Genomic DNA, 26,610 nt, shown 5'->3' with positions numbered 1-26,610 from the left:
ATGTGTGTGTTGTATATGCGTTGTGGAATTCATCTGCATGCAAGTATAGGAGACGAGCTTAATTACCATGCTAATTTGACTTGTCATTTGTAAATAGCAAAAAAGTTAAGATTTCCACCTATAAAATCAGCTTTGTCATCTAATATAGATGCTCAGTTACAGCAGTGACGAGGGCAATATAAGATACTGTATTGACTAGAAAGAGGCCACCGGCAATAATTAATGCAATTGTTCATTTTGCATTGTTCAATAAATGAAAGAAGACTAAATATTGAAAACCAAACCATTTAACTTCAAATTAGGTAATGACCTCTCTCTGATGGAAAAGAGAGTAGTATAAACTTATAGATGCATGCACGTCTATCAGTGTATGCATTCTGGTCTCTTTATAATGAATAATAAAATCATAAACTGGGATTTTGCTAGAACTCACTATTTAGGAACAGTGGGTTGCAAGCAAACCTTAATGAAAGATTAAATAGAAACACAGTCTTAAATATGTTACATTTCTTGAGGAAAGCCAAGTCATTTCACTTCATACCTGTGAGAAAACTGCAATGCTATTGAATCCTTTGTGCACCATTTTATACCTGTTGCCGAGAGCTGGGCTACGCACAGATTTTAGATAAACTTCTTCCATCTCAGAATCTGAATAAAAATTATGAAAACAGAGAGACACAACATTTTATTAAGGGTTTAATTACACAATGGTTTTCCACCAACAAAATAAACATTTCCATAAAGGTATTGCCCAAAGTAACATTCCATACCAAAACAAGCTCTTCAAATTTTTCCTGACTTGTTAAAGACTCAGGATTCTCCCACAAAATCCCCACATGCTCTTGGCAAAATAGGGGACTGGATCTACCCAGTCTTCTGTCAACACTGAACTAGGAGTCACCCAATGAAATGAATAGGCAGCAGGTTTAAAACAAACAAAAGGAAGTACTTCCTCACACAACGCAGTCAACCTGTGGAACTTGTTGCCAGGGGATGTTATGAAGGTCAAAACTATAAAAGGATCCAAAAAAGAACAAGATACGTTCATGGAGGACAGGTCCATCAATGTTTATTAGCCAGAATGGTCAGTGATACAACCCTATGCTCCGGGTGTCCCTAGCCTGTGTTTGCCAGAAGCTGGGAGTGGACAACTGGGAATGGATCACCCAGTGATTGCCTGTTCTGTTCATTCCCTCTAAAGAACCTGCCATTTGCCATTGTGGGAAGACAGGCTACTGGGCTAGATGGACCATTGGTCCAACCCCGTATGGCGTGTTCTTTTGTCCCATAAGATTTCTCCCAATTGGCAGACCTCAGAAAGCTCATTATAGCTCCCAATAGAGAGAAGGCTGACATCATGCATCTGTAACATCCAAACCATCCCTGAAAATGGATCTAACCACAATCTCTTCATGGTGACAAGTTTCAGAGTGGTAGCCGTGTTAGTCTGTATCAGCAAAAACAACAAGCAGTCCTTGTGGCACCTTAGAGACTAACAGATTTATTTCTCTTTTCTTCATGGATCACTCTGAAAACAGGGACGGCGTTATCGAAATCCAATATAAACAGGGAAGAACTGAGACCTGAGCTGCAGGAAAAAACTCCTCAGTAACCGCCTTTAAGAATCTATCAAAGCAAAGTGAAGATGAATCCGTTTTCCTACATCCTTCCCTCAAAGACAAAATTAGCCTTCCAGACTCGGAGCACCTACCTGAACATGACACCCTCCATTAACATCAATTTCTTCCCACCTCCCTACATGAAATGTTTGTTTCCAAAGCTGGTGATTTCCAACATTTTCCTGGCCAGTACTCCGCAAATGTCATACTTACTTCCTCCCTCATCCCCTTATATAGGACCATACAGAACTGGGGAGCAGAAAGTGGGGAATGAAACAGATATAAGTCTGGCATAGTGTATAAAACGCATCCTTGTTGCTAAAAGAATAATTCAGAATAGAAAGGTTTCAGAGTAGCAGCTGTGTTAGTCTGTATCTGCAAAAAGAACAGGAGTACTTGTGGCACCTTAGAGACTAACAAATTTATTAGAGCATAAGCTTTCGTGGACTACAGCCCACTTCTTCGGATGCATACCCGGTATGCATACTTCGGTATGCATCCGAAGAAGTGAGCTGTAGTCCACGAAAGCTTATGCTCTAATAAATTTGTTAGTCTCTAAGGTTCCACAAGTACTCCTGTTCTTTTTTCAGAATAGAAAGCAGAATAGATTTTATAGGCCATCTGCCAGATCTATTCCTTGGGGGAACAAACCTCAGACAGCAATCTACTGGAATAACCACTCACTTCACTTGCGATTACATGGTCAGCTCCCAGACTACTGCACTGGGCAGCACAGCATGAGGAGGAGGTGACCAGCCCTCTGTGGAGAAAGAAGTGGTTCGGGACTATTTAGAAAAGCTGGACGAGCACAAGTCCATGGTGCCGGATGCGCTGCATCCGAGGGTGCTAAAGGAGTTGGCGGATGTGATTGCAGAGCCATTGGCTATTATCTTTGAAAACTCATGGCGATCGGGAGAGGTCCCGGATGACTGGAAAAAGGCTAATGTAGTGTCCATCTTTAAAAAAGGGAAGGAGGAGGATCCGGTGAACTACAGGCCAGTCAGCCTCACCTCAGTCCCTGGAAAAATCATGGAGCAGGTCCTCAAAGAATCAATTCTGAAGCACTTAGAGGAGACGAAAGTGATCAGGAACAGTCAGCATGGATTCACTAAGGGCAAGTCATGCCTGACTAACCTAACTGCCTTCTATGATGAGATAAATGGCTCTGTGGATGAGGGGAAAGCAGTGGATGTTATTCCTTTACTTTAGCAAAGCTTTTGATACGGTCTCCCACAGTATTCTTGCCAGCAAGTTAAAGAAGTATGGGCTGGATGAATGGACTATAAGGTGGATAGAAAGCTGGCTAGATCATCGGGCTCAACAGGTAGTGATCAATGGCTCCATGTCTAGTTGGCAGCCAGTAACAAGCGGAGTTCCCCAAGGGTCGGTTGTGGGGCCAGTTCTGTTCAATATCTTCATTAACGATCTGGAGGATGGAGTGGATTGCACCCTCAGCAAGTCTGCAGATGACACTAAACTGGGATACGCTGGAAGGTAGGGATAGGATACAGAGGGAGCTAGACGAATTAGAGGATTGGGCCAAAAGAAATTTGATGAAGTTCAACAAGGACAAGTGCAGAGTCCTGCACTTAGGATGGAAGAATCCCATGCACTGCCACAGACTAGGGACCGAGTGGCTAGGCAGCAGTTCTGCAGAAAAGCACCTAGGGGTTACGGTGGACGGGAAGCTGGATATGAGTCGACAGTGTGCCCTTGTTGCCAAGAAGGCTAACGGCATTTTGGGCTGTACAAGTAGGAGCATTGCCAGCAGATTGAGGGAAGTGATTAGGGGGCTGGAGCACATGACTTATGAGGAGAGGCTGAGGAACTGGGATTGTTTAGTCTGAAGAAGAGACGAATGAGGGGGGGGGATTTGATAGCTGCTTTCAACTACCTGAAAGGGGGTTCTAAAGAGGATGGATCTAGACTGTTCTCAGTGTTAGCAGACGACAGAACAAGGAGTAATGGTCTCAAGTTGCAGTGGGGGAGGTTTAGGTTGGATATTAGGAAAAACTTTTTCACTAGGAGGGTGGTGAAGCACTGGAATGGGTTACCTAGGGAGGTGGTGGAATCTCCTTCCTTAGAGGCTTTTAAGGTCAGGTTTGACAAAGCCCTGGTATGATTTAGTTGGGGATTGGCCCTGTTTTGAGCAGGGGGTTGGACTAGATGACCTTCTGAGGTCCCTTCCAACCCTGATATTTTATGATTCTATGATTACTAATTCCTTGGTCCTGCCTCATCCCCCACACGGTCAACCATTTGCACAAAAGTACTAAACAATGAATCATCCCAGCAGAAAAACTTTGCTGCCTCAACTTTATCAGTAAGTTCACACCATTTTATCTTAAAAAGCACTTGGTCATAATCCTCACTTTATATAAAAGCATCGTCCTAGGAGACCTGAAAGATCCAGACAGCCTCCAACTGAAATGGAAAATTGAGGGTTCTCTACATTCATAATGGGGGAAAAAAAATTACTTAAGGAAAGACAACCTGGTTATAATCAGTCAATCCTTGAAGAACTTCTTCAACCTTGCATGACACTGTCACACCTCAGAAGCCCCCAGTGAGGAATAAAGTGCATTGTAAATCGATGTGGATGTGAACACCATGAGAAACAGACACCATAGCACGGTTAAATGCAGGGGCTATTGCTTTATTTAAAACTATTATCCAACTGGAGTGACCACTCCAAACTACCCTGCAGGGTTTTTCCAATGCACCTGTTCCAATGCACCTCACCTGGCACAGATAGCCCTGGTGGATTATGAACTTGAGGGTGGGTGTGAAAGCCATGCCCCCTTCTGCAGCCTCAAACCTACCCAGACTGGAAGGCAAATTGCCGACTTGCTCCCTTCCTTGATGTCATAGGTAGGAGAGATGAGAGGAAGGGACCCATATGCCATGTCACACAAAGGTGCTCCCTCTCTCCATGCAAGGCTGTGCCCAATACCAATGCCCAGCAGCTGCATGGGTTACAGGGACCTCACATCAACCCTTTCTACCCCTCCACCCGCACCGGAACCTGCCCAAGTTGTGACAATTGTCATTGGAACCCCTCAAAACCAGGATATAGGAGAGAAGGTGAAAACCCACATAGCAGTTGGTCAGTTTTGCCATATGGGAAAAATCCCTTCCAGACCCCAAAGCTGGTGATCTGCCTACCTCCCAGAATCACAAGAGATCCAGCAACTAGATTAAAGGTGAGAATGAAACAAGGAGCCCACAAGGGTTACCCCCCACCTAAGAAGAAAACGATATCCATCCTCCACACTCCACCACCAGGACAGGTCCCCGTGCCTTGGGTCAGATGCAGTGTGTGATTCCAGCCTTTCAGAGCCCACATGCCCTGCAGCGTAAGGAAGGAAAGTGGGGGGTAGGAGGGAGGGGGAGAGGAGAAGCAGCTGCCCCCACATGATGAAAGCAAATGGGGGAGAGAGAAAGGAAGTAAAAGGGGGCATGTGGAACATTGCCTCAGCTAAAATTCCTTGTCCACACACACCCCCCCCTCTCCCTTCCACTAGAAAATCTTCCCCTTTTCCTCTCCAACCCACCCTCCTTCCCATCCTTCTCCTTTCTTTTTCAGATCTCACATACAACAATTGGACATTGTGTATCTCCCCCTTTTTACACACGTGGCTTTCACCACATGGAAATATTTGGGCTTTTATGCAGTATGTTCCTCGATACAATGTGTCTAATGATTATCTGTGAGATCAGACCTTCAAGAGAAAAAACAAATAAAAATCTCAAACACTGTTTTAATAGAAGGGAAAGTGATTTTCTTCATTTACCATTTAAAACCTCTGTGAACTGTGTCTCATCATTAAGGAATTGATTGAGTGAGGAGTTTGGTTCGTTCTCTGAATCACTCTCATCAGATGAAATATCCTCTGCCTCTGGTAGGGAAAGCTCAGCTTCTTCATCTAAAAATTGTCTGGCTGCACTCTACGAAAATGCAAACAAGTGAGTAATTTACAGTAGCATACTTCAGAGGAACTCATACTGTAGATAAGTAAAATCAATTAATGAATTCAGGAGACACAGGGCTCTCCGATGACCACAGATTTTATATGTCAGACTTTGAAATCAAAGGAAGAGAAAGCCATGAAAAGGAACAAAGTCCTGCAACTTAGGGTAGAAAGGAGTAACCAAAGACAAAATGGGGGCTGATTCAAATACTGAAAGCAAAGAGCATATAGCCCCTGAGTTGTTAGAATATTCTTGATGCTTAATTTTTGTAAATGGGATTTTTAAATCTAGTAAAAGCCTAAGATCCAAATATATTTTCTTTCTTTTTGTTTTTAATAAAATTTACCCTTTTTTCAGAACAGGATTGGGGGATTTGTGTGTCTAAGAGGTTTGTGCACATGTTGTTTAATTAGCAGGTGGCAACAGATGATTTCCTTTGTTTTTCTTTCTCAGCTCTTCCCTGGAGGATGGGGGGTGAAAGGGCTTGAGGGTACCCCACAGGAAGGAATTCCCAACCTCGCCTTTCTGGCTTCATAGGGTTTTTTGCACTTGGGTGGTGGCAGCATCTACCCATCCAAGGTCAGAAAGAAGCTGTAACCTTAGGAGTTTAATACAAGCCTGGAGTGGCCAGTATTAATTTTTTAAATCCTTGCAGGCCCCCTCCTTCTGCACTCGAAGTGCCAGAGTGGGGAAATCAGCCTTGACATGTGTGTATATAATATTGCAAAACCTAATAGTTAACTATATTATCATTTAAATGCTGACTATTCCAAGCCTTTAAGATCCATACAAAAAGCATATCAACAGCAACATGTAAAGCTCTTACCTTGAACATAAAGTTGTCATTACTCTTTTGCCTTTTGACACCTTTTAGTTGTTTCCTGTTACAGCTCATGTCGCAATCCACAGTCCTGTTTGATTTCTTGTGAAAATCCATGCCCTCATCACTAGATAAGTCTGACTAGAGTATGTTACAAAAACACTTCAGTGAATAGGAAAAAGACTGTCATGTCACCATTCATAATTATTCAGTTGCTATTCTTCAATATCAACTATTATCTAAGAAAGTGGGGCACAGCCTCAGTTTGAGAATCTCTGACCTAAGTAATCTGTGAGTCTGATATGTTGATTATTATACTCCCACATAAAGAACATTAGTAGTAATCTTTCAATGAAATAAGGAAGGCATCCATTTCTGAGGAAGGGAGAAGGAAGCTTATGTCATTTGGAAAAGAGATCAAGTCAAATATGATATGAAAGCTTTGTGGGTTTATTGGTAGCACGACTCTTATTTTACTAATCCTTATACGGAGAGCGGCTCTGTTCTTAAACCTGTGAATGTATACGTCATTGCCACATACCCCTCCATATGCAGCTTAAATAAGATATTTAGGGGACAAAGGGAGAGAAGAAAGAAACATTCTAGTGAGTTTGGGTCAGATGCTTTTGGTCCTGGATCAGGCCCTGATGAGCTAGTTCTAAAAGCTCAACATAAATGATTTAGTTTTATAAACAACTTAAACAAGGGAATCTTTGTTTCCAGTTCTGGATAATATTCCATTTGATTAGGTTTTGCAAAAGGCAAGCCAAAACATCTATTAATTCATTGTCCGGTTAACTTTTTAAACAAAGTCTTAAAACCCCAAATCAGTTTTATTTAACCATTTGGTATTTTTTAAATATACTGCTAAATATAAATGGTATTTAAATTAAAATGGCTAAACTGATATAAATTGGCTTAAACCAATGTGAGTGTGTCCACACTAGGAGTACGTACAAATTTAATTAAATTGGTTTTTACAACAACTTTGTAAAATCAGTGCAAAAAACTGTGTACACAAGCCTTAGTTTAAATCATTCAAGCTACTGCAGAGTCTGCTGCTCTTTGCCTACCTGAAACGGGAAATTCGTTCTAGTTTTACTTTTTAATTAAAGGACAACATACAGACGAGCCGTGGAACTGAAATCCAACATTTCCCAGAATTGTATTGTCTTTGTTGTTTCCAGAAGGGCAGGGGTGACAGCAGCTGGCTTGCTGGGCTTCACTCCAGAGAATGCCAAAGTTGCCAGTTAATGTCACTTGCAATGATGGTTTGAGTGATGTGGAAGAGATCTATCCAACTAGCAACTGGACTAGACAGCTTTGGAGGCAGGAAGAGGGGAGTGAGGGGGAAAGGAAGACACTAGCATAGCTAGTCCGCAAAATAATCTACCATACATACCCTAAGACTGACTCCCCCAATTTTATTTTCCAAATGCTGTTTTTCTAAAAGTTTCAGATATCCTCTAAGACCTTTAGAAAAGCTTGATTTTCACCCTGTGAAGGGAGTATTTCAGAAATTAAGTTTGCATCCAAAAATGTGACCAAGAGCCAAAATTTGAGAAATTAAAAATTAGAATTAGAATGAAGAGGAGGCCATTTTGCAAGAGATGCTGTCCCTCAGCACATTTTAAAATGCACTGTAAGCTTTACTTTGCTGTATTTTGCATGCTTTCTGTTAGTGAGTCAGCGTCCCTCATAGTACACCAAAGCAGTTTTTTTTTCTTTAAGTAGGAAAGATTCTATAGTGATTGGGAAAGTGTTTGCCATTTTAAAATAAGATGAGTGAAATTGGTTTTTTTTTTTTGGTTTTTTTTTTACACATTTTCTTTATGTCTTGTTCAAGCATTTACTTACTGTGTTAAGTGGATGCCTACGCTTCTTGACAGCATGAACTGGTGATTCAAAATCACTGTTATTCTTAACCTTGGTAAAGAGAAATAAATAAAAATGTAATTACGGATTCCAGATAGGAGTTTTGCTTTGGCGTTTAATGAAACTTTCTTTTTTTTTTTTTTTTTAAATGACTCACATCAGGAGACTTCAAAACATTTCCTTTTTTCTTATTTTTCCTTTGGAAAACAATCTCTTCTTCACTTTCGCTGCTACTTCCTACTGAGGAGTGGTAAACAGATAACAATCATAAGAAAATGTATTCTCCACCACACAATATCGCTCTAACCAAACAATCAAAATCTATCTGGCTTTGAAGATGACTAAAAATAATAATTATTTATTGATGTATGTAGGAAGTATTGTTCCTGTTAACCCTGGTAACCAAAACAAGTATTTTCCTACTGAGATACACTGTAAACCTCACTTTCCTTGTATTTCTTTGCACTGAAGTAATTACCCATGCAGAACAGAAGATGAAGAGTGGAGGGAATAAAGTAAGAGGGTAAAACCCCATATTAGTAGTGAACGAGTTAAGTATTTATTTTCTTTTTAGTCGCCACATTCTTGTTTTGTTCCAGCACACCCTGAAGAGAAGTGGAACTGACTGAAAACTTTTTACCAAATCTGCAACAGTCTGTGTATTAATTTTCTAGTGAACTACAAAGAATTATACCCTGTTTGATGTATTCTGAAAGACACCATATTCCCTACAGTGCCCAAGATATAGCTGTCCATTGTGACTCTTACATGGAGTTCCTTGACAGAGGGATGTTCTCTGAGGAGTTTTCTAGTTTGCTAGTAAGAGCTATCAAGAGGCTATTTTAGCAGTCCTTTCACCTTCTCTAATTTCTTTCTCCAAGGTGTGCCTGAGACTTGCTATAGCCACAATTGGCAAGGTTATTTATTTATTTATTTATTTTTAATTTTGGTGCTTGCAACGGAATGAAGGTGAGGTGAACATTGGTTTTACTACTTTAAGGAGAAGCACTAATAAGTCATAATACCTAGCACTTCTATAGCAAGGTCTTCAAACATTAAATTGTAATGATCCTTATTCTTGCCAGCAAGTTAAAGAAGTATGGGCTGGATGAATGGACTATAAGGTGGATAGAAAGCTGGCTAGATCGTCGGGCTCAACGGGTAGTGATCAATAGCTCCATGTCTAGTTGGCAGCTGGTATCAAGCAGAGTGCCCCAAGGGTCGGTCCTGGGGCCGGTTTTGTTCAATATCTTCATTAATGATCTGAAGGAGGCGTGGACTGCACCCTCAGCAAGTTTGCAGATGACATGAAACTGGGAGGAGCGGTAGATATGCTGGAGGGTAGGGATAGGATGCAGAGGGACCTAGACAAATTAAGAGGATTGGGCCAAAAGAAATCTGATGAGGTTCAACAAGGACAAGTGCAGAGTCCTGCACTTAGGACGGACAATCCCATGCACTTCTACAGACTAGGGACCGAATGGCTAGAATCATCGAATATCAGGGTTGGAAGGGACCTCAGAAGATCATCTAGTCCAGACCCCTGCTCAAAATAGAATCAATTCCCAAGTAAATCATCCCAGCCAGGGCTTTGTCAAGTCTGACCTTAAAAACCTCTAAGGAAAGAGATTCCACCACCTCCCTAGGTAACCCATTCCAGTGCTTCACCGCCCTCCTAGTGAACAAGGAGTAATGGTCTCAAGTTGCAGTGTGGGAGGTTTTGGTTGGATTTTAGGAAAATGTTTTTCACTAAGAGGGTAGTGAAGCACTGGAATGGGCTACCTAGGGAGGTGGTAGAATCTCCTTCTTTGGAGGTTTTTAAGGTCAGGTTTGACAAAGCCCTGGCTGGGATGATTTAGTTGGGGATTGGTCCTGCTTTGAGCAGGGGGTTGGACTAGATGACCTCCTGAGGTCCCTTCCAACCCTGATATTCTATGTTTCTATGATTATTCACTACATCTTGTTCTAGTTGGAAATAACTGACCTAATTCACTAATTCTAGTTTTTTTAACTAGGTTTAATTTGTTTTTTAAATTTAGTGAATTTAAGAGTTTACTGAAGTTGCTTGCTCAAACATCCTGAAGACTGACCAGATATAGACATAGCACAGTGAGAAGTGCGAGTCCCAGAAATGTGCGTCAGACAGATTCTAGAAGGAACCTAGGTTTCTGGCAAAAACAAACAAAAAACAAAACAAACAAGAGTCTTTAGAGAATCCAATAACCGGAGAGACTGAGAAGGTGCAGGGCGGGCGTAGTGGGAGAAGAGAAAACTCTTCAGCTGCAGGAAAAGACTGCTCAGCAGTGGGTTATTTTCAACATTTAAGAGTAATAATGAAACCATGAAGCAAACCTCAGTATGCCCTAAGAATCAAGTTCAGTAACATTAGATCTTGATTATTGTCAAAAGTAGTTCAGGGTTATTTGGAGATAAGTGGGCTGGAGGGACAGAGGAGGGAAGAGAAGACTGGTGGCCCTGATCAGATGGGAAGGTTTGCGCTTTTAAGGACAGGATTATGGAATTTATGAATTTTGTGGTATAGATGCACCTAGAACAAGGGAGAGAAATAGAAGATCACACACACACGGGGAGAGAGAGAGAGACCTTTATAAACTGACATTTATAAAGGCAATCCACTTTCCAGCAGACGTTATTGTCAGGAAATATTTACCATGCAAGTCAGTCACTGTGCAATTAAAATTAAACAGATCTGTCAATACAATTTCTGTCCCATTTAGAACAATGATACAGAAATGTGAAAGCATGGATTTAGGGGTTACAGAGTAACAGATCAGGATGATTACAAATAAGACACTGAGAGGATTAAAAAGAGGCTTTAAAGGCAGCTACAGTTCACATAACTGCATCTCACATGTTCACACTAACAGTACTTGTGCACAGATTTTAGGGGTCTAACCTAGACCCAATTGCTGCAGTACTCATAGTCATTCAGCCTGAAACAGACAAGTTTAAATATGTATTCTGCATGTTAACCAAGAAAAGGCAAGTGAAATCTGAGGCAAGCTTTATAGAAACTAAAGTTCCTTAGGATTATGCACCAACATTTCTCTTCCTTCTCCCCTCAAAAATCAGATGGTATAACCCACTGCTGAGTCTGAATGCTGCCAATAAAAAACATTCTCAGCTGTAATCCAAAGGAACCCTTATTGAACAAAGAATAATTCTTTCATTTATGATAGCTCAAGGGTGATGAGAAAATAATTTATTCCTATCAGTAAGACTGGTAGGAGTTATTAGCTGATGCTCTGGCAATCTGTGTACATTATCCATACTGTGTTAACCATCGAAGAGAGTTTGGGGAACCACCCCCACATAGCCATAAAGGTTGTTTCCCCCGCCCCCCGGAAATCTAGGGGTTGTGCTTCTTCCCCACACTCCTGATATCACAACCTAAAGGGTGAGGACCCATGAATTATTAAATTCTACAGGAAGATTATTTTTTTTTAAATGGAAGTATGAGCAACCTTTTAATTAACTACAGTTGACACCTTACCTTCAATAGGAAACTTCTGGGAAACATGCAGCTGTCTATGGTCCAGATTTTCAGTCTTTCCTGAGGGGAGGTCTGCTGTATCAAAAGCTGAACTTAGCATGACTTTAACAGTGTTGGTATTTACTTTATTTGTAGGCAGCATCTGGGGAATTTCCTGCCTGACTCTAGAAAAGGCATTCATAGAAATTCTTTTGAGGACTTTAACATTCATAACCTTTCTACCTTTTGGTGTGGAAAATGCAGAAGCTAAAGAATCATACGATCCATGTTCCTTTTCTTCTGTTAGCTTCATAGGAGAAATGATTGGGATACAGTTTTCAGTCAGTTTTACTCGATTAGTTCTCTGATTTTGTGAGGACAATGGTGTAGAAAAGTTTGTTCTTGCAATGCTTTCATCTTTCAATTTTGGTGGAGATGGAGGTGTTAAGTTATCATTTGATGACTCATTTTTACCGCTAGTAGGTTTAACATCTACATGAATGCCAAAGATACCATCTGAGTTTTGAATACTACTACTATTCATGTCTGTTTGTTCATCCTCAGACTCTTGAATAGAAAACCCTAGATCAAAGTTAACAGGGAACAATTCCTGAGAACAGTCATAAAGATCTTCATTATCTGGAAATTGTTTGCTTACAATATCCATATTTTCAGATATTTTCAAAGTTCTGGTTCTACAGCTTATTAATGATTCTTTGGGGTTTGCATCGGTGTCTAGAAAGCACTCATCTGAACTATGCCCTTCAGAAATTTGTCCAGCACTTGGTGCATCTTTATCACACAAATCTGATGACATTAAAAGTTTGTTGCAATTGTACTTAGAAAGGCTTGCATTGTTAGCATCAGAAAAATGTTCATCTTCAAATAAATTTATGCTCTCATCTTGGTCAGTGGCCATATTTTCCTGGAACTTTTCAGAATCCTCTTTATACCCGTCAACTGAATTTCTGTCTGAAGGGCTATTTGTCAGAGCATGATCTACCATTGTTAGATTGTCCTTTTGAATTTCTGTGTGCTTTCCATTTTCACAGTCGAAGATGTCGTCCCAGCTAAGACCATTATTTGTCTTGCCAACAAAAGCCTCATAAAGAAAGCTTGGTTCTGAAGGACAATTACTTATAGAGGAACACAATTTACTGGAGACATTTAATTCTGAGCATTTCTGAGGGGGAAGTGATGGATTTTGGAACTCTGTGAAAGAGACAGAGGTTTTGCCCTGCAATCCCTCTGTGAATGTGTTGGAAATAACTTTTTGAAAAGGAACAGGCTGCTGGATTTCATTTTCTCTGATTCTCTCCAATTCTTCACAATCATGGAGTTTATTCAAAGGTGGAGGAGATTGTGACAAAAGCCTTTTTACATTTGTTAATATTTTTATCAATGAAGGATCCTCAGCTGGAGTTGTGAGTGCAAATGAATCCAACTCTGCTTCAGGTAGGTAAAACAAGCTACACGAAACCGGTGATTTCTCCTCTGTGAAGCTGCTGTAACCAGAATCTGCACAGTTTCTGTCCAGTGAACTACAGGCTTGATTTACAGATTTACATTCCTTTACTATTTCATTTGCACAACTAGTGACATTTCCACTGAGATCACTTGGGGCAGTGAACTCATTTAAGTGACATGTCACATTTTCTCCGTTATCTGGTAGACTTTTATGTACAGTACATTCAGAAACAGGGTCCTCTGCACTTGAAAAAGAATCTAAAATGTTAACTTCTGTACATGGTGCAGGCACTTTCAAATTTAATGCAGATGTTCTTTTTGTGGCCTTGAAGTTGGTTGTTTTAAACAGTGAAATACATTCTGTATCAGGTTCGTTTAAGGAATATGAACCAAGTTTTACTTTTGATCCTCGTGCCACGTTTTTTCTGGATGAAAATGCCTTCTGAGCCTCAGAGTTGCTGGTGGAAAGACATTTACTCCTTTGAGCATTTGAGGTTTTAACATCGTCCATATTTAAATAAGGCTGAATTTCCAGTTCATAGCTGCAGTCTCCCTGGTGAGAAACAAACAAATGGAACATTTAAAATCAGATAAAAACAAATAGATTTAGGTTTACAGACATTTTCATAAAACCATTTAAAATAAATGCCAAGATTCTAGGCCCAAGGTTTAACTACCCTTGAAAATGGGATAGAGAAAATTCCTTTGGATTCTAAGGCCAAATTTTTCCACTGAAATTTGCCTGAAGTTCAGTTCTTACATACATATTTAGGTATCCAGGGTTGAAAATTATGGCCTAAGTCTTTTTAAAAACAAACAAAACCCACCAAAAATTAAAAGGTAGTGTTTTAACAGAATCTACAATGCATGATATTCTGTTTCCTCTGCTGACTTAATACTAGCAGTTATCTAAAAATATAATTCTTAGAATAACAGTTAACTTTTCTCCTTCATGACATTATCTACATTTGGATTTTTTTTCCTTAAAATACCCATTGCTGCTGCAGCCAGTTCAGCTCCCCCAGTGGGAGAATAAGCCGCTTTCACCATCTGTGCTTGCATCTCAATCCAAAGATCTGAATTTCAGACTCAAGAGTGCTAGAATGGAAAGAGGCATGACCAAAGATCAAATCACCATAACTAAGTACTGGAGTAGGTCCCATGAGTTGCTGGAATTATTACTGTGTCAGAAAGTCAAAAATTCTTAGAGCTATAGGAGTTCTGCTCCATCTTGTGCTGGGAACTTGAGACCCAGTGGTGAAAATCTTGTAGTGATGGCATCGTTAAGGAATATCTAGCTACTTTCCATCCTTCCTTAATGGCCAGGATATCTACTCTCCTTTTGGATACACCCAAGCCAAGTGTCCAGTGTATAGTTTGTCCAGTGGAAATAGCTATAATGCCTCAATATTTTGTCATTCTTGAAATAGGACTCTCTGAGGGATATGCCTTCCTCCCAAACTGTGCAAGGTGTCCACCAGCACAGAATAAAAAGCCTTTCCTCTAAAGTGTGACGTCTTGTAAACTACTGACAAAATCAGATATGCTGGCATTACAGTTTGAAAACCCTCCCTGCAGACTTGACAAAGAGACTAGCCAAGTTTTCTAGAAGTGCCAAGAGATTTTGGGTTCCTCAAGTTTTTTGGTGGCCCACTTAAGACACTTTAAAGAGGCTCCGATTTTTGCAGAGAGCAGATGCAGAGAGCAGCTCTTTCAGAAAATTGTTCCTCCTGAAGCTGTCTCAAATCAGTCACCCCAAATCACTAGAGACTTTTGAAGATCTTTGCCTCTTATTTTATGCACATGGGTGGTTCAACATCTCCCTACCAGGATCTAGATGCTCTTCATTCACCGGGAATGCAAGCTCTCCCTCTCAATAGATGTAGTATGCCAAACTCTGTGTAAGTTGGCTGTAACTGAAGTTTAAGTCTGAAAATTCCAAGCATTCTGCTCATTAGATAGTGAAAGGCTGTTGCCATCCATAGAAGAGGAAGTGATCAAGGCAGAATCATCTGTGGCTAATAATTAAGGGGGTGGAAGCTCCAATGCTGGCCCTGCCTATTCCTCCTCAGTCAGCCTGTGCAGGCCTTGCCTCTCAGGGGATGGAGTCCCAGAACTCAAGAGTGCACACTCTCCTTATCCATAGAAGAAGGATCTTCTTTCACAAAGCTGACAAACTGCAAAGGTAGAGCTCTAGGCCAAATCCCTTCTGAGATGAAAAGTCCAGAGAGAAGAAACTGCCCAGGAAGCACAACTCCAGGAAACAGACAATGCCGAGAAAGAAAACCCAGAAGCTGCAGTAATATATTGTGGCCCAACAGCCTGCAGCTTTCCTCTGCAAATCTGAAGTCTGTGTAGAGACTTGAACAGTGAGTAAGTCAGGCTCTGATCTGACAAGCCCAACAAGGGTTCCCTTTGTAAGGCAAACAAAGGCCTTAAAACAATCTCTGAAGGAAAAGCTGGTTACAAAGACCCCACCAGTTCAAAGGATCCATTGCTTGGATTGGAGGAGGCTGTGTCAACCCCTGAAAACCCTAGAAATACAACAGGAACCAACCTGTAGCTCCAAATGTGGAACACAAATGACTGGTAGGGGTTTTCTCTCTGAAGAAGACTGTGAGGGAAACTGAGAAGCATTCAGAGCCTCTCAGACTAGATACTTTGATCTTCTGTTAAACTACCTCATATCTTCAGACTTAGGGCTTGTCTACACTGGCACGTTACAGTGCTGCAACTTTCTCGCTCGGGGTGTGAAAAAACACCCCCTGAGTGCAGCAAGTTTCAGCGCTGTAAAGTGCCAGTGTAGACAGTGCACAAGTACTGGTAGCTACGCCCCTGGTGGAGGTGGTTTTTTTAGAGCGCTGGGAGAGGGAGGTGGTTTTTTTTAGAGCACTGGTAGCTACGCCCCTGGTGGAGGTGGTTTTTTTTAGAGCGCTGGGAGAGGGAGGTGGTTTTTTTTAGAGCACTGGTAGCTACGCCCCTGGTGGAGGTGGGTTTTTTAGAGCGCTCCCAGCACTCTGCCGCGGCTACACATGCCATGTTACAGCACTGCCGCGGCAACGCTTTAACATTGCCAATGTAGACTAGTCCTCAGTCCTGGATCCAGAGAATCTTGGATCCTTCCCTGAAAAACTTCAGTAACTACTGCATACTAGAAACAACTTAACATCAAACTATATATAAAAAATCCAGTTTAAATTTTTTCTCTCTCACACTCTCATTTAAATAAGAGAAAGTGATCAAAATTTGAACCTAAACTCCACTCTCGTTTAGGGAAACCACAAGGTGGTTATTTTCTGTAACCACCAGCAAGCAGAAAGTAGTAATGAAGGATGGGGAAGGGATTATGGAGGGGGCTTCTATACTGTTGGATTTAAAGAAAACTGTATCCAAAACAACATGTATGCGCATTTATAACTCCCGCCCCTCAAAAACTACTTATTACTCTGAAAAGAGTTCTGTCTCTTCTGTGACAGGGTAAGCAATTCCTATAGTGTCTGCTGAGGCAATATCATGAAGGAAAAAGGAAAGACGAAGTTTTATCATAGCTTTTTAGAAACTCTGAAGAATCAATGACAGTTAACAAAAGCTATTAGTTTGTAATACACTTTCAACTCTGGGATCCATTTTCATCAATGCTTGATAGACTTTAAAGGAATCTAAGATATAGAGAATTCAGCAGACTTCATTCTTAGTTCTCTGTGCATTAAGTATAACTATATACACTGGAAAACCTATTTAAGAAGCAAAAGGTAATTTGACAAATTAATATCTAAAGATGTAAGTGTAGATCTCCCAATATCCAGTAGAACATGTACAATGTACAGCCAATTTATATATGAGCTACTTAAAACAGGCATACAGAACTGTGTGTCATGTCTACATGGCCAGTGCTCAAAAATCTTCTAACATCTAGGTTACCGACATCTGTCCTAATTTCAGGCTTACAAGGAGTTACATAAATGTTCTAGTTTGTTATAGTGCAACGCTAAATCATACAAAATGGTTTCTCCAAACAAGACTGCTTACTACTTACCGACGGGTGCAAAGACAGAGTTACAAAAGTCACATTTTAGCCTGAATACATACAATTTCTAAAGACTTAAAATGTCATCTGAGAAACTACTCCACAATCTAGCAAGTTTCAATAGTGCATCAGCTGCTCAGTAAAGTAGGTCACGAGAAAGAGGAAAACAACCGTCTCTCTCACATTGTTGTATTAAACCAACAACCTTGTCTCGAATTATGGAGTTCAGTTTTTCCTAATACACACCTGGTGGATTTGGATACAGAGGACAATGCCCTGTACTGCATTGTTCAGAAAAAAATACTGTAAAAAGAAATAACTAGGCTTGTTTCAGTGGAAGTTGTTGCACTTTCCAGTATTTCTTTGATCATTACTTCCAGTAAACAACAAAATGGGCCTTACTAATAAGCTATAACAATAAAAAGGTAAAGTCAAAGGATCCCTCAGAGAGGAGGATTCATAGCAGCAAAATATGACAGTCATGGTAGCAGCTAAAGTAGCCAGTATCATCACTGTGGTTCTATGGAGGTTAAGAGGATCTCAAAGAACAAATGAAATATTAGACTAATAGATTAATATGAGTTGGAGTGGTTATATTGTAGAATTGTAGACCATTCTGGATACAAATGATAGCTAGTTTGTATTACAGATGCCTGAAATGGTGTTGCTGCAATGATTTTCTCCTGTATGGAAGACAGGCCTAACGAGCACCTGAGAAAGTCCCCTGTAGCTCACATGTTGGAGTTCCCAATAGTCCACAATTCACCACTGTTAGAGTGATATCATCACGTATTTTAAAACTGTTCAGGTATGATTAAACATATAGATGAACTAAACCTAATAAAATATGAACAACAAAGACACATTGTTGGATCCCAAACTGTTTCAAATGTTCCTAAACCTTAATGCTTCTTTGTATGGTACTAATACAGACATAGCCATCTGCTATCCATTCTACTGAAGCCTACAAAGCAAATATATACAAAAGCAGTTTGCTAATTTAAACAGTCTAAATAAATTACAATGTACAATATTAAATTATCCCATTAGGTGGTTTATTTTTATACCTACAGTAGCAAGGCCCTAAAATAAGTAAGTAAAAGACTTCACCCTCTCCCCAAATAAGTAAGTAAAAGACTTCAATCGCTTACATGTATGGTAATCCCTGTAGGAGCCCTGAAGACTTGTTATTAGATGTATACAAACCGGTAACCTGTTTACATTTGTAATTCAGGGTTTCACTAATCAGCATTTCATCTATAAGATTTCAGGGAGCAAAACACTATTCTTGTGCAGGGATATTTTTAAAATTTAGGAAATTGAAAATTACACCTATTTTTAATAACTTGAGTTTTATAGGCAATTAAAAAAACTACATACAAAGAACAAGTCACTTATATAGAAAATAATACATACACAAAAGGAAAGCCACAATTAAATTATATAAGTCTTATGATTATGGGATTCAATAAATAATGTGGTGGTCATGGAGTACCAGTAAGAAACAGAAAAAAACCTACAGTGGCCAGAACATCAATCAACAAGTGCTTCCAGATTAGATAATGTTGCTCAGTTGATACTGGTGACAATGAAGGGTGGTATAGATTGTGAATACTGCTGTGTGGTACAATACATCCAGTTAGTTAGCAAAGAGTATACTGGAAATATAGAATCATAGGCCTGGAAGGGACCTCGAGAGGTCTTGTAGTCCAGTCCCCTGCATTCAAAGCAGGACCAAGTATTATCTAGACCATCCCTGACAGTTTGTCTAATCTGCTCTTAAAAATCCAATGACTGAGATTCCACCACCTCCCCAGGCAATTTATTCCAGTGCTTAAACACCCTGCAAGTTAGGAAGTTTTTCCTAATGTCCAACCTAAACCGCCCTTGCTGCAATTTAAGCCCATTGCTTCTTGTCCTATCCTGAAAGGTTAACAAGAACAATTTTTCTCCCTTCTCCTCGTAACAACCTTTTATGTACTTGAAAACGTATCATGTTCCCCCTCAGTCTTCTCTTCTCCAGACTAAACAAACCCAATTTTTTCAATCTTCCCTCATAGGTCATGTTTTCTAGACCTTTAATCATTTTTGTCTCTCTTCTCTGGACCTTTTATAATGTGTTCACCTCTTTCTTGAAATGTGACGCAGTGGTGGTTGTGGGGTGTGCCGGAAGCCGAGGCAGCAGTGGCAGGGAGCACGTAACACATTAACGCCTCAGTATAGGGGCCCTGGGCTCCCCCTCACAACAGGGAGCGCACAGCCCCCAGGTCCCCACAACTAAAACCCTCTTTCCCTGAAACCACAGAGCTTGCTAACTCCCCTTGCCCCTACACCTGGCTGCTCATCTCCCCAGTGTCTTTACTTTTCCTTACCTTAAAACCAAAAAATCTGGAGTGTTAATAAAAATAAGAACCGCCTGCATTTAAGGCCAGTAGCAGTTTTAATACGTACCTAGTTAAAATATGGCACAGTCTCAAACTATTTTAACTATCTGTCAACAGGATCAGAATATTGGCAATATTGCAAAAGGGAACTATCATAATCAAAAGGCTGTAGTGTAGTTCTCCTTTGTCTATAGCTCAACTTCTCTTCCACTGCAATTTTCAAGATCCGTAATTGTAATATTTACAAGAATGCTAAAGCACTCTACGGTACACACTTTATCCAGAAAGCGATTTTTTAAAAATTCATCGAGCCAAAGAAGGGCAAAGCAAATAAATACTATTGTAGGCAAAGTATTCGCCATACCAAATGTATTCAATTAAGCACTGTGTATATCTGCTCATGATCCTGTCCCGCATTCAGCAGAATTTCCAATTTTGAAAGAGCACATAAATCTGTCTTGTTTATTCCAGTTGGAAACCATATTAATTATTTTCCTTTATTTGTACAGAAATACTTAAATTTACACAAATGTATTCTAATTATTAGTCTGTCCAGACTTTGGATAATTTAATCTTCAAGATGTTTAAAAGCTATTTTGGAGTTTAAGGGTCAACTTGGTTTGTTACCATGTTACGCAGAAATCCTTGCTAATAGTAGAAAATCCACTCCATCTGCCCAGTTCTCGTTGCCTTAGTAATAAAGCCACACAGGCATTAAAAGCTTCCTGCAGTACATGTGTTTGTTACAAAGGGTCAGATATAAATATATATTTTTAATGTTCCAATTTGTTCTTTGAATACATGACAAACAGGCTAAAATGGATAACACTTACTAGGTTCTCAATTGCCATAAAACAAAATAAACTCAAGACTCTATTAAATGCAAAATTAAAATACAACAGAATCTATTTTTAGTTTCTAGGGGTTTTTCCAAAAAACAAAAACAAAAAAACTTTAAATGTTTTAATTGTATTTGTTTAGTCTTTATAGTATGAAAACAGCTGCAGGGTAAATTTGAGGTTTTGTCAAAATCAGATTAAAAGGGCACAAAGACAGGAGAATGATAGTTTGTTTTCCTCTTTGCAACAAGCCTATAAAGAATATACAAAACATCTACAGAGCAGGTAAGTCTTAAAACATTTATATTAGAATCAAGTATTTTAAATTACACTGTTCCAAATAAGTGCTTAATAGTCTCACCATGTACTTCTAGTTTATTTGCTGGTTTTGAACACAACAGTGTTGATTCATAGATTCTAGGACGGGGAGAGACCTCGAGAGGTCATCGAGTCCAGTCCGCTGCCCTCATGGCAGGACCAAATACTGTCTACTGATTTGCTTAATACAAACCATTGTCGTTTGAAGTGCAACACCTTGGTTATTTAAAGTGGTGGCTCTGACTTGCATTTGCCTTAATATTTCTATTATTAAGGGCTGTACATTAACGTTAGAGGAGAAGGATTAGTAGCAGTACATTTGGCTATCTATATTTATAGTAGGTACCTGGTAGTACCCCATAATACCTGAGACTGCAAAGTGATTTCACTTATAACCACACCAACATTGCTGTTTTTGCAAACTCACTTTCTTAGAACACAGACTTTTTAGGTTGCAGGCTTGGTCTCTGCCTAAAGGTTAATTCTCAGGAAGTTACAGTAAAACCCCTTCATCCATTGTTGAGATCAGTGAGGATGGGTAAATAAATATAACCACATTAAGGTATATCAAAACATCTGAAACTTGACATGGCTGGAGTCCTCACTGAGGACTAGTGCCTTAACTTCATTTGAACAACAGTGGTCTTGATTAAAGAAAGTGATAATAATTTGAAAATTGCATCCTGACCACATATATACAAAGTTTACAGGTGCAGACCTAGATGCACTATGCCTGTCACAATTCAGGGTCACCTTTATTCCCCATTAGTAGTCCAGCAAGGGCACACGCACTCTTAGGCTTCCAGCCCCCAAGCTGTTGCCTCTCGGGTGATGACACACGTCTCTCTTACTGCTGACCAGGGCATTTCCAGGCCGAACAGTTCCCTGAATTCACTGTTATTCCCAGCAAAAGACAATTTGCTTCAGCAGGCCTGCTTCACTTTTCCCCTCAGAGACTGTACAAAGTGAAATTGTCCCAGTTATATGGTACCACACAGTTCTTTCTAAACAAGCATATTTTATTCTAAAGGAAAAAGCTCTACATTGAAAACATTAAAACCAATACAAGAACCTACATGCATGCTAATAATGTTACCAGAGATTCCCTCACCATCTTTTTCCAATAAGGGCTCTGGCAGGTGAGTCCTTCACTCCCACTTCTCCCCACCCCTCCCCCCAAGAGATCTCTTTTGTGGTCACAAGTTCATAACAGCTTGGGCTCAGAACTAGCTCTCAAGTCTTATGGGGCGTCAGTAAGTCAAGTCCTTCCAACTCTTCCGTAAGGATTGGGGCCTTCCATGAACCAGAGGTCCTGCCCATTTGCTGGATCAGAACAAAGGCCCTGAATCAGTTTCAACTGGGGCTATATATTCAAAAGTTCTTTCCTTTGTCTGATGGTCTCTGGTGAATCCAGATTGGTTCTTTGAACTGTCCTATGTCACAGGCGATCAGCAAACAAAAAGATCCTCCCCTCCACAACGCTTCAAAGACAGAGTCTGTAGGTGGGGTTTTGCAATACCTTCCTCCCCAGTACTTCCTAGAAATTCCACTTCATACTTATTGTCCCAAAGAGAAATCACATCTGCTATATTGTTCAGCATAGTCATTTGAAATTCACCTTATCTCCCAGAGATTGCATTAATCCTTCTTTCTCCTACAGAAGTCCCATACAATTCCCTCCCCCCCCCAACAAAGATATTAAATGTAATTCAATAAGGTTTAACTTATTTCCATAAGGTTTGCCCAGGATATTGCTGGATATTGTCATGTGTGCCACAGTGCCTATATGTTGATGCCCTGATCCTGCAAACACCTAAGCATATGCTTCAAGTCAATGGGATTTCTCATGGTGCTTAAAGTTACATGCGTGTAAATGTTACCAGGATCAGAAACAGCTCATAAATACATTGCTTAGCCAAGTCTGCACTTGTTGGTTCAAAGAAATTTACACGCTTTACTGGCTAAGCCAAAATCTTCAAGACAATTGCTTCCAGATATTCTTATTTTCCTTTTAGATTTTGCATTAATTTTTTGCATTTAATTTCATAACAAAATGTTAGCCTTGAAAGATTAAGAACTCTTTAACTAGTAAAATCTTAGAACTAAGATTATTCCAGTATACTCAACTCATCCACAGTACTTTCTGTTCATTTCTCTTGTTAACAGCATGTGCAACATCACCAAGTTAGTTTTGCCAAAGCATGCTGAAGTTTTGGAATTTCCTGACTTGACTAATGTTGCATGCAATACTACTACTGTTTCCCATTATCTCCTATTTCATGAAGGAATTCTGAATGTATGACTGGCCAGGCATGACTGACTCCTAGACTTTTAGGAGGTGAAGTAATGCCACATAATTTGAAAGGTAATGTCCCCTAGATTTGGGTTCAATCTATGAATTTGAAACCACACTCTATTATTCAAGTTGATGCCAATATAACATTTTAGCAAATTATATTTTTTTAAATTGTATACAATTAGAATAGCTATATATTTAACATTTTACCTCAACTCAGTATACATATTGAGGAGGTGATTCCAGTTGTTCATCAAATAAGCACCAATGTAATGAGGCGATTACATTGGAATTGTGCTCTCTCTCAAACTACCAGAGGTGGGTATACAATAATGGACAGATTCTTGAGTGTGATATTCAATTTATACGTTTAGATTTTTTTTTTAAATTTAAAGGATAAAGGAAAACATCAATTAGCGCATGTATATAACATTTTTAAAAGTGCCCCCCCTCTTTAAAACCAGAATTTTTTAAAAAATACTTATTTTACTTACAGATTATTTAAAAGTTAAATAGTTGTTTCAGCTGCCATCTTTCTGAGGTACCCAAATCCATTGCTGACAACTGTTCCTTGTGGGGAGGGCTTTTGTTTTTGTAAGAGGGTAGTTGATTTATCCATTAAAATGTGGGAGAACTGCACTAATTCCAGACCTCCTGTCTATACTCCCCCTAATGCTGACCTATTATCGGCTTGAACTCCCCATCCCTGCCGTTGCTGCTTGGATGAACAGTTTAGTTCTCAAAGTGCTGCCTGAATCCCATGTATAAATATGTCTCTGCTACTGCCACAGCTAATCAAGCCTTAAGACGTAGATGCAGCTACAATGAAGATTAAGGGAAAGATTCTTACTGAGGATTAAGATTATAACAATCTTCTCTCCTAAAATAAAGTCAGAAGAGTTAGCATTAGTACTCCACCTCCCCAAAAGCAAGGAGCGGCACAGCTATCATGGCTAGTATGACTAAGCCTGCTTTGAGCTGAGAACATGGAACTCTGTGTCTTCAAGCTCAGCTCCTAGTTCTAATTCTGTTTATCTGTCATTATCCCTTCAAGATCACTCAAGAAGAAAAGAAAAAGAACGACAGACAAAAAAATGAACACCCAGCACAGATCATTAGCAATCGGGGTGGGTGCACCTCTGAGAAACTGAGGTTGCTAGAGGGCAGGCTTCACCATAAATTTTGAAATCTCTTAGTGAAATGTTATCTGTCACACATTCCAGATTCATGATGAAGTTGGCTTACAGAGCTAAGGCAAGTGGTATTCTCACCACCACAGGTGGTTTTATACATGGCTTTTTTTTAAAAAACGTTTTATACACAAAGGATCTTTACTCTGTAGCTACCCCGCACTACATAATTATTCAAGATGTGCTTGTTTGCTAGCTTTATTCTCACAGGTCACCCTGACTTACTGATGATCTGCAGCAAATGAGATAGGAGGGAAGACAGTTAGACCAGCAGTGGCATAAGTCTCATGCCAAGGCTGACTAGTTGCAGCAGAAAGCTATGAAAACTTTTATGCTGTGTGGCTTGGGAGGAAGCAAAAAAAGTCGTTTTCCTCCACCATAGCATCCACAAAATCTTACACAGCAGATTTGTTTTGGGTGGTAGAGCCCGGTAAATCCAGACTGCCTGAGCTCAGTAGCTGATCTGAGCCCACCCCACTGCAAGAAAATGTGTTATTTTGCAGAGAAGACTGATCAGTTTAGGAATGGGCTGTCTGCTTCTATGGTGAGACAGGGCAAGGCCTCAGGGACCAGGGCCTCATCTTTCCTGCTAGTTTCAATCAGCGATGATCACCGGGGTAACGTACGTGCTGAGAGAACTTCATCCCAAAACCTGTGCATGGGATCCATGTACTTCTTGGCTGGGGAAGGCCAGTTAGGAATACTGGATCCCTGGCTTGAGAAGACTGTCAATGGTTCTCAGAAAGGGCAGGTTGTCTATTGCTTTGAAAGAAACAGTCTGGTTTTTGCTCAAAAAAATCATCGCTTGATACTGATTGTTTAGTTAAATTTCAGCCAGCATCGCATCTTCCCTTCTTGAGTAAGTGTGACATTCCCCTGGTGTTATCCAAAACGGTGATCTGCTAGGTCACTCCAATCCTTGACTCTGGGAGCCAGCTTTACCCTGCTCTGCTGTGAGAACCCCCACTCCTGGGCTGTTCACGCACAGCCTCTGGCATGTAAGCTGCTCCTTGGATTGTGCAACCAAATGATTTAGTTGGGGATTGGTCCTGCTTTGAGCAGGGGGTTGGACTAGATGACCTGCTGAGGTCCCTTCCAACCCTGATATTCTATGATTCTATGACACCAGCCAATATCTCCGGTCTCAGACACAACCCTAGGAACCTCCGTCTTGCAGTGTCCCGTTATGCCTGCTGGACGCTGCAAGCTTATATGAGTTCATCAATTTAACAAAGATATTGATATGTACCAGACTTGTTATCCCAAGGGGGGTCTCTCACACGCTTCAAACCAAACACACTGCTTCAGTTAGAACAAACAAACAGATTTATTAACTACAAAGATAGATTTTAAGTGATTATAAGTCAAAGCACAACAAGTCAGATTTAGTCAAATGAAATAAAAGCAAAACGTAGTCTAAGCTGAGCTTAACACTTTCAGTGCCCTTTCAAACTTAGAGACTTCTCATCACAGGCTGGCTGGTTGCCCTTCAGCCAGGCTCTCCCCCCCTTTGATCAGCGCTTCAGTCGCTTGGTGATGATGTCTGTAGATGGAGGTGGAAGAGAGAGGAAGAGCATGACAAATGTCTCTCCCTTTTATCATGTCCTTTTTCCCCTCTTGGCTTTGCCCCCCCCCTTCAGAGTCAGGTGAGCATTACCTCATTGCAGTCCCAAACTGACCAAAGGAAAGTGGGGGGGGGGGAGGGGGAAGTACTCACTCGAGAATCCAGCAGATCCTTTGTTGTCTAGGCCAGCGTCCTTTGTTCCTGTGAGGCTGGGCTGGGTTTGTCCCATACATGCCCTGATGAGGTGTGAACTGCCTCTCTGCTCTTGGAGAGTTTTCTCTTGGGCTTGCTTTAAGCCACGAGGACACATTTTCAGCCTCATAACTATATACATGAAATTACAACCTATAACATTACTATAACAACAATTACTATAACATTACTTTAACAACAATGCTCAGTGCATCATGAGCCTTCCGAAGACACCCGACATGACGAACTTTGCATTGGATTCCACACAATCATTTTACAAGGATGTACATGGGGGTCCTGGGTGTTCCCCCGAGGTACAGAGCATCACAGTAAGACTGTGGAGAAGGTTGTAGGGAGATGCCTTTCATCTTCTTGACCCTCGTTAATCAAGATACAGACCTGGCTTTGGCACAAAGACTGCACTGGTCAACAATCTCCTCCTGACGGTGGATGAAGACTAGGTGTCCATGCCAGTATTAGATTAATCAGCTACTTTCAATACCGTTTATCGTAAGATGTTGCTGACTTGCTTGCGGACCTTGGCGGGAACAGAC

At 40.4% G+C, this 26,610-nt stretch overlaps 1 protein-coding gene across 3 annotated transcripts in view; it reads right to left on the bottom strand.

Moving 5' to 3' along the window:
- Window positions 1-26,610, bottom strand: part of FANCM (FA complementation group M) — a 132,519-nt gene that overhangs the window by 5,855 nt on the left and 100,054 nt on the right. Inside the window, exons 14-19 of one of the 3 annotated variants that reach the window (XM_034767999.1) lie at window positions 11,801-13,799; window positions 8,444-8,526; window positions 8,269-8,337; window positions 6,418-6,552; window positions 5,414-5,567; window positions 542-648 (exon numbers count right to left, since the gene is read on the bottom strand). In XM_034767999.1, the coding sequence (XP_034623890.1) occupies window positions 542-648; window positions 5,414-5,567; window positions 6,418-6,552; window positions 8,269-8,337; window positions 8,444-8,526; window positions 11,801-13,799 (2,547 nt within the window). Of the gene's footprint in view, window positions 1-541; window positions 649-5,413; window positions 5,568-6,417; window positions 6,553-8,268; window positions 8,338-8,443; window positions 8,527-11,800; window positions 13,800-26,610 lie in introns of those variants that run through there. The other 2 variants (XM_034768000.1, XR_004645432.1) reach the window with 2 other exon arrangements.

This window comes from Trachemys scripta, chromosome 4 (genome assembly GCF_013100865.1).
Source record: "Trachemys scripta elegans isolate TJP31775 chromosome 4, CAS_Tse_1.0, whole genome shotgun sequence".
Classification (NCBI taxonomy): Eukaryota; Metazoa; Chordata; order Testudines; family Emydidae; genus Trachemys; species Trachemys scripta.
The sequence above is the reverse complement of the archived record's forward strand: the minus strand, read 5'-3'. Positions and strand labels throughout refer to the sequence as shown.